This window comes from Labrus mixtus, chromosome 13, assembly GCF_963584025.1.
Source record: "Labrus mixtus chromosome 13, fLabMix1.1, whole genome shotgun sequence".
Lineage (NCBI taxonomy): Eukaryota > Metazoa > Chordata > Actinopteri > Labriformes > Labridae > Labrus > Labrus mixtus.
Window position 1 is genome coordinate 23,034,737 of NC_083624.1, and position 9,346 is coordinate 23,044,082.

The 9,346-nt window shown below is 41.8% G+C and overlaps 1 protein-coding gene across 2 annotated transcripts in view; it reads right to left on the bottom strand.

Annotated features, from left to right (window-relative positions):
- Nucleotides 1-6,547, bottom strand: part of LOC132987269 (receptor tyrosine-protein kinase erbB-4-like) — a 317,677-nt gene extending 311,130 nt beyond the window's left edge. For both annotated transcript variants that reach the window (XM_061054220.1, XM_061054219.1), the window contains exon 1: nucleotides 6,190-6,547. In XM_061054220.1, coding sequence (XP_060910203.1) covers nucleotides 6,190-6,268 — 79 coding nt within the window. In that variant the 5' untranslated portion in view covers nucleotides 6,269-6,547. The remainder of the gene's footprint in view (nucleotides 1-6,189) is intronic.
- Between the last annotated feature and the right edge of the window lie 2,799 nt (nucleotides 6,548-9,346).

Genomic DNA, 9,346 nt, shown 5'->3' on the forward strand with positions numbered 1-9,346 from the left:
TTCTCGGTGGCCCTAAACACACATTTGCCGACTTAATTAAAACGTAGCAGATTGATTTCCCCTCTGCTGAAACTGAGTCCCCAACCTGTCTAAACTATCTGTGGTATAATGTCGAAGATATCAAGCAGGGCCATGCGTGCTTATTTATGTGTATCTGTGTTTGTTTCACCATCTTGTTAATGAAGGGAGTTTTTTTTTTTTTTTGCTGTGTATTCATCTCTCAGGGCCTGTGATGCATAAAGGCTATCAGTGTGTCTATTTAAGTGTCTCTCTTTGGCTCTCTTCTCTTCATTCTCAAGCAAACTTATATGAAAGCTTGCTCTATTAACAGACAGGAAAAATAGGAAATCATAAAGGCAGAGGAGCATGGGGGGGAAGCAAAGAAGCATTCAATTTTTTAACAAACCTTATCAAATCTGCAGTAATCTAACTGTAAACCACGCTTCAGTTAATGATTTAGCATTTGAAACACACATATGGTACAATGAAGCATGTACAAGCATGGATGATTCTATTATCCAATTATAATGTAAATCTGAAAAAAGACGTTTAATAGCTGAGCTGACAATGCTGCATGAAAAAAAACCACATTCACATATATGGTGCATGTATAACTGCAGGTGATAAATGAGGGTGCATTGCATGTAAAGATCATGTATGATTAACTCATGCCTGCATGCCACAGACAGTCCAACTAGTTATGAGATACTCAAAATATAAAAACTAGAAAACAAGGGGCGCGGTGGATGAGTGGTTAGTTTGCACGTCCAATGTACAGAGGCTGAAGTTCCTCGAAGCAAGCGGCCTGCGTTCAAATCCGACTTGTGGCTTAATTTCCGCATGACATTACCCGTTATATCTCTCCCCAGTTTCCCGATCTATCCACTATCCTGTCTCTAAATAAAGGCATAAATACCTGAAAAAGACATTTGAAAAAAACAACAACTAGAAAACAATGTATGCAGTTGCCCCTTCAGAAAGATATAATGCTGATCATAATTCCCTTTTGTTGTCCTTAAAGAAATCTGCAGTAATCTAAAACACTTCAAAGGCATATAATACAAATATAACATTCATAGGCATAGGCTGTAAATATAAATGGATAAAGCCTGGGTGACGTCAACTTCCTGTTACTGCAGGGGGATTGGATGCCCGTTGGTGGAGGTCTCCATGCTTGAAATGCTGTCTCAACCTAACTTTCAGTCAACCTAGCGACAGGCTGAGAGTGGGAGCTGAGGCGAGTACTAAGCCTCTTGGCAAACAGCTACACCGCACATGCCTTTCAATCAGGCAATCGTGAAGAAGTCCAGTGTGTGCTGATAGAAACATGACCTCATCAGACCAATTTCTTGGCCGTTAAAGGCTTTATATGCGATTTTCTGATCCAGCAGATGTCGCCCTTGAGCACCAGCATGAAACCAAAACAACTCGTGGTGCATTGTTGTGTTAGCATGCTAATGCTAGTGATCTTTATCATGCTCGTATCTTCACACTGCATGTAAATTTACCTGAAATGAGCGTGATCTAGAAATGCAGTTAATCAGTAAGTACAGTATGTTATTCTTCTTTTCTCTAGTCCCTCAATTAAACAACTTTTATACACGAGGGGAGGAGTCGGCCGCCGTCCGGGCGATGTAAACAAACTGAAGATAGGACTCTGAAAACTCTGAAAACATCACAGACAGTGGGACTCGGGTGTTACACTCATTGTAGACAGTCATGACTCACAGAGTTATTTTCAGAGGATATACTTGATCTCTATTATATTTAAGTGTGAAAAATCGCATATTAAGCCTTTAAAGGTGTTCATTTCTGCTTGGCTTTTTTTTTAATGGGGTGTGTATGTGACTTCCTGTGCTTCTGCAGCCAGCCTCAAGCGGACACTCATTGAACAGCAGGATTTTGCACTCCCGCTATGGCTTTATTTTTCATCACCGGAGCTTGCTGGTTGGTTATAGGTCCCAGTGGAAGCAATTAAAGAACATACTGCGACATCACAGCAGATTCAAAACAAAAAGAAAAAAGGCACCATTAGTGACAACAGGGTCATATACTTACTATTGAACCGGCTACTGCACACACACTTGCAGTCCCTGTTGGAATATTAAGAGTGATTTTTCATTGGGGATTCCTGGGCTGCATTGTGGGTGCTACACATGTATTATTGATGCCAGCGGTTCAAAAGCAGTTTGTTTGTTAAGTAGTGAGGAGATTTACAGCAAACTTAATGGTTTCCACTCCTCGCACAATGAAACCACAGTGTAGCTAAAACAAACAGAAGAGTTTTTATTCTTTATCTGACTGCAGGGTGATATCCCCAGAGGGGAAAACACAATGAAAATGGTAAGAATTTCTTCTCCTTGGAAAATGTCTGTCTGGTATTGTGCTTTGCTCTTGGCTGTCAGTAACGTATGACGAGGTCTAAGGGGGAAGAAAATTAAGTGATCTCCATCCAAAAATTGACATCTAATAATTCATCCCTTTATCCAAATAATCACATTTGTCTGCACTAGGTTTTGATCCACTTTGGAAACACATTTGTAAAAGCCAAGCACGAGAACCCAGTGTTCAGCCGTGTTAGTATCACAGATTTTCCATATAGAGGATTGATGGCCTTACATTGCAGCTCATCTCTTACCCAGACAGACACAGAGGAGATGAAAGCACCGAGGTTCACATTCCCTTTTCCACCAAATGGAAGAGGATCACCTCCTAATCAAAGACCGCCATTCTTCTAATAAAAAACCTAGTGGCAGCAAAGGGTCAAAGCGCCTTTATCAGGCGACAGCAGGCACAGATATGACTGTAAGAGGGCTTTGTGACAAAGTGGGAATGTGTGGGCCGCTTAATGTAACACCATTCTTTCCCTATGCTTCAGACTGAGAGAGGGAAAAAAATGATACACAACAAAGAATCGTGTACAAGTAGTGTCATTCTGCAGCAGCATGGTGAGAGCACAAAAAGAGAAAAAAAAGAACTGAGAAATCATCATGTCTCATTTCTCTGAGATCAGACTCACTCTGTGCCTCAGTCAACCCCTTGTAAACATTTTGATATATTATGAACTCCCATAACAACCACACTCTGGAACTGCACTGTTGGGTGCAGTAAACAGTGGGTGCAACTATTAAACCAAGGAGCCGAGTGCACGAGGATATGACCACATAAAGTATTGTTAAACTTCTAAATAGTTTTAGAGGGTATTGTGTGTCCGCCTTTTGAGTACAAAACTTTCAAACTCAACTCAAAAGGGTAAAAGGGAGCTTCTCTGAGTTGTAGAACAGGGTCATTTAGGAAGGATGCTCATCTACATGCTAATTGAAAAAGCACCCACTCCACACACACGGTTGCATTAGGAACAGATGACTTCACCATACTCCTGCGCACAAACTATATGAATATTCATAAACACAAAGAGAGAGGGACTTTTGGAATTTAGCCATATGGTTCAGATTCAGCAGCTGTATGAATTTCCTTTCCTCCATCCTCCAGCTGCAGAGAAATGAAGAGTATGAAGTGGACCTTTAAGACATGCGCACTGTTTTCCTGTGTAAACAAATTGGAAGATTGTTTGTGTTTTACTTTAGGAGTTTCTAAATGTGGAGGCTTTTAAGGAACAAAGAAAAACTGTTCGGATAATAGGTTCAGATTTTCACAGCTGTTGGGAAGACGACATTTTGGTGAAAGAAAATGATTTTTCTCCACTTCATCAAGTAGTGACGTTTTAATGAGTCATTCACAGAGATGGAAGTTTTTATCAAAGAACGTTAAGAAAAAGCATGTGCGCGCGCGTTACCAAACTTTTAGTTTAGGTGTGTACACCACTCACACAACCCGCTTCTTACAGCATGAGCAAGAGAAAGCGAACATGCACACGCGTAAAAACACACACACTTGCTTACACACACTAATTATCACGTTGCCTTTCTTTCGTAAAGACAGAATTAAATCCGTGTTTACAAAAAGAAAATATAATCCGCCCTTTCTTTGTGTGTTATTGGCCCTGTGACTCCCCTTTGTGCTTCTGCAACTTCCAAGATGCACTGTACAAATCTGTGGCTCAGCCAGGAGATGGAATCAGTCCGTCTTGAAGCATAATGCACGTGAGTCCATCCTTACAGCAATGGTATATTTATTTTCTCTTCATGCTGATATGATAAAATCAATTAATTATATTTCATTTTCTGCATTCGAAAATAAATGCATTTTCAAAGTAAGATAATGTGACCCTTACTTATTTAAATTAATGACAATCTCTTAAACTGCGTCCAAATTACGCATGGACCTGTTTTCCAAACTGCCCTCGAATATGTCAAACTGCACAGGTATTCAATAAACAACATATTTCAAATGAGATGCAGTATTTTTCCTCGTTGTTGCTCTTTTCATCATTGTTGCACTGCAAAGTTGTGTGCGTAAGATGACACAAGGAAACGGATCTCCCTCCAGCCTTCCTCTTCTAAACAGCATCCTACACTATAAATCCAATCACACTTCTGCTCCCGTTACGGTTGTGCTGTGCGCGGGTCTTCTAAACATGATGGTGCTGTGATGGGCCTTAAACTCTGCGCATGAAATCCGACTGAACACATTGCCAAAAGGTCTTATTCATAGATTTTTTTTTTAATCATTCAAAGCAATCAGACAACCAAATCAATTTCACTTCGTTGACTAGACCTACAAGGTGCCAACAATATAAACCTCAGTCAAGAAGAGAGAATGAAGAACAATTAATTGAGAATGGGAAGTGGCGTGAAATAGTCAGAGGTCCTTTGCAGATTTTAAATTCTCTCTTGAACCGAAAGCTTTAATGATTTTTGTCTTATTTGACACTCGTTAGGGGTAACATGCATAACTTTGAAGGATGGAAGAGAAGATTGTACAGATACACAAGATGTGTACGTGTGTAATTTGTACACGTGTTGTATTGTGGGTTCCTGCAGTAGTCGCGGCTGAAGGTGATCACGGCGGGGGTGATGAAGGTGGTCGTGATTTTTATTTTTTTCCTTTTGTCTGTTCTGCAAAAAATGGTTACTGAGGCTACAACCCCTAATCCCCCTCATCCACCCTCTCTCTCTCTCTCTCTCTCTCTCTCTCTCTCTCTTCCATACAGTAACCTACACATAAACATACATACAAACTCTCCCTATCTATCACTCACACTGGGTGCTGAGCGCACCTATGCTCCCCTGTGCGTAAAGAGCGCCGCTGCCCTGTACAAACGGTACTGCCTCTGACTGTGTGGCAGTCCTCTGCGCTACATCGCTGATAGTCAAATTGTGGCTCACAGGCTCCCTGAGGGGATTCGCCATAAAACCAGGAATAATGTAATTTCACGGTAATCGGCTTTGCTTTTATCCCGATTACAGAATGCATATGGATGAATGTTCACCACTGTTATCACCCTTTGCACAGGTGAGAGAGTTAAACAGATCAGCAGTGACACAAAACATCCAACAAACTAGTCCCTGTATGACTTAAAACTTGGGCAGATCCAATAATACAAATACATAATGGAACGATGAATAGGATTGCAGCGTTTTGTGATCCCTTGATTGTTCATTGTAAACTAGTAATGGGAGGAAAGATCAGAGTCTGTCCGCAACTTTTGAAACCGAGACGTGCATCATACAGCCTGTGAATCCACAGGAGGGAGGGCAGGAGCACAGTAGCCTGTTGTAAAGCGAGACTGTCACTCCTCCGTGTTTGTCCACACTGAGTCTGAAAGGACACGTGTGATGGACATTAAATCTCTCACCTCTCACTCTCTCTCCCTCCAAATTCAACAGTGCCGCTCTGTGCGCGAGAAAGTCAGAGCGAGTCACCTGCTTGGATTTATTCAGTTGATCACAACAGACATGATCCTTCAAAACCTGCCGTCTCATAAAAAAACAACACCTGTGTTCAGTATTCCAAACCCTCCAGCCCCATTTGCAGGTGAAATGAGTGGCTGAGTGTTAGACGTTTCGTCTTCATAGAGATGTTGACTGGTAAGGAAAATTATAGCACGAGGTGCGGAATTAATCAGCCAAGACCCAATACCAGTTGTTTCATGCGTAAAAGAATAACAGTGATGTGAAAAGTGTGATCGATGGATAGTTGTGCCACTGCGCTCAGTGCGCGCCGATCCGCTCCACGGACCCACAGAACTGCGCACCACAGGGTGCACACACGGCTGGCTTCACTCACCTGATTGTGAAGAGCAGGACCCGAACAAGACGCAAGTCAGGAGAAAGCCGAAGCAACACGGGGCAGTCGTTGGTTTCATGGTTGTGCTTGGCAAGTATCTCCTTTTAAAATTCACATGTCCAGCGGAGTATCCTTCCTTGAAGCAGCCAGAAAGGATGGATCGTTTGAAGCCTCTTCAGCCTCTGAGTTTGAGGACTTGAGTCTCTTTCTACTAAGTTTGTCTGACAGTCCTGCGCGTCGCCTCTCAGCGCGTCCTGGTCAGTTTTTCCACTGATTTGAAAGCAGTAATAGAGGAATATTAGTAAAGCTTGTCTAAACAGTATAAAGCAGTACTCATGCCATTACTCCCCGACTTGGATACAGTGTGCAGCTGTAGACTCGTATTCTTCAGACACACCTCCTAGTCTCTTGAACTCCTCCTACTGGGCGTCTGATTGGCACAGGTGCCCGACGATCAGCCTAAACCCCGCCATCCACAGCTCCGCGCGCGCTACTATTGGTTGCCACAAGATGCCAAAACCCCCATGAATCTGCGCGTCGGCTCCGTTGCACCTGTCACACCGAGGAGATAAATGTTGCGAGAAGGATTTATAGGTGAGAAATGAGCTGAATATCACTCATAGTTTGCTTCCCATTCGCTTTTGAAGATATTATCCAGATTTGAAAAACATGGTCACATATTGGATGTGTTGTTGATTTATTGAACTGAACTGTCAGCACTGATAAGTGATGTGCTTTTGAAGGAGATATGCCTCGGAGAGATTCCATTATAGCAGTGGGAATAAGTGTAATTTTTACTGTTAATCCCGTGAATCGTAATGGCTGCTCCCCCAACAAAAGTTCCAAAAGAATCTCATGAGACTGCAATAAAACATGATTAAGCAATAATAAAAAGGCATTTTATCTGCAAAATTAAAACCGCAGATAATTTTTCATGCTGCATCTTAAGCACAGAATTCATTGTTTCCCCCTCAGCTATCAGAGTGCATTACTGTTGAAAGCAATATCTCTCCATATCCAGGATAATCATTTCCCCAGGGGTGGCTCAGCATAAATGACACAAATAAAAAAAGTCACACAGAACGTTTAGATAGTGATATTGTTGTGCTCGCTGAGCTATTTGTAATACTTTGAAAAGCAGTGACTTTGCAGTGACAGAAAGAAAGAAAAAAAACAACCGAGGTAATGAGAGCAGAGGAAACAATGTTACTAAAGGTTATTACTTTCTGAACCAGCTGCTGCTCATACTTTAGCACTTTAGGAGAAAAGGTGAACGCCTCCTGGAGTTACAATATGTCGGCACATCTGGACTGAAATCATGCACTCTGGCTGTCCCCTCACCATAAGTTCTCTCTCCAAACACACACACACAGACCCACACACATTCACATGCACGTGCACACACACTGTAAAACAAGAGTCTCAAAAGGTATAACCGTATGTCTTTGCGTCATTGAAATACCAACATAATTAAATATAAGTGCAGTTAATAATTTTCTTGATTTATAGCTTTGTCCTTCACTTTAAATATTTAGAGTTACAACTGATTAACATTGTTTTTATGCAAAGGTTTTAAAATAAATACATTTTACCTTCAAATTTGAAAAAATAATCAAAGCCATTAAAAGCTGCATACACAGGATTCCCTTGATATAAGATTTAATATTCAAGCACTTAAGTAGGAACTATCAACTTCAAACATAAAGATCAATCATTACGGGGTCTTTTAAGGGACAAAAATGATATTTATGCTCCTTCTAAAGTGATGGTTGGCTTTATTATGGCTGGAGGAGGTAGTTTACCTTGCTTCTAATTCTTCATGACTTCAAAGTGTATGCCTGAGCGATAATCCACTCAAGTCCGTTAAACATCCTTCTTCTGTTAGCTATAGGCCGGTTATACTTCTCCCTTGGAAGGCTCCTTGTTCATGCCATTGCTCACACACTTACAAACACACACACACACACACACACACACACACACACACACACTGCATGGCATGGTTTCGACTAATGAACTTTTCAGATACCACGTGCACTCGGCACTTTAAGAAAATGGGATGCACGCAGTTTTCACTTTGAAGAAAGTCAAAAACTCTCTGTTGTTTTTTCACCTAGGTTGCAGGATGAATAGTGCACTGAACTGTTAAAGGGGCACTTTTTTTTTTTGAACCTCTGCTGCAGTGTTGACCCTTCGCCAGTAGGGGGGCATTCCATTTCTCACCTCTGAGGTCACGGGACCTGCTGGGTGACGCAGTGGGTGGGGTGGGCAATCCAAGCTGCCACCGACTAGTTTGCTGACTCTCTGCGTGACATTGGCTTCGTATCACACAGGAGCGTTATTAAATATTCCTCAGCAGAAATGAGCTTTTAATATCACTGACACCGCAAATTTATTAAGAAATATGGAAAAATGAGATCTGGCAGCGAGCTACGAGGAGGGGCCCCACTCTAAGTATGCACCCCCAAATGGCTGCCGTTCATCATTTTTAATACCAAAAATGCAATTTAGCAACGTTGTGTATTTTCATTATACATTAAAGAGGCACCTCCTGACAGTATCACCCCTAATGCTGTCAATTAGGTAATTTATTCCAGGGGATTATGACAGCGAATGAGACGAGGTTTCATGTGTTCGGCTAGGCGTTCCCCGGTGCCTGCTGTATAGCTAATCTAATACATAACCCCCTGATTTGTTTAATGGATGAGACTTTGCTGCTGCAAGAGGCACGCCAATAAAAGCCAGGGCCCTCCAGAGGCTATTGTGCCTCATAATGATGCCAGACACACAATGTGAGAGTTATGAAGCAATTTTTTATCATGCGGCACATTGTTTTGCTCTGCTGGTGCCGTGCAAGTAAAGGCAATCTCTCCCTGCAGCACAGCACTTCTCCCCCACACTTAGATAAACCTTCAGTATGATAAAGTGTCCCAGGCGCATGTCGTGCAGATGAAGGAAGTTTGAGGTTGAAATACGTGTCCTGTGCTGTTGATTGGCTTCATTAAGCATCGCTTGTGATTTAAGGAATTCTATACTTTCATATTGAACAAAGTTAGTCTTAAAGGAACAGTCATACTATTTCCGGAAGCCACAGTACTCGCACATTAGAGAACATATCTTACCATCGCAGAGGAAAAATGTATGTTGATTGCAGAAA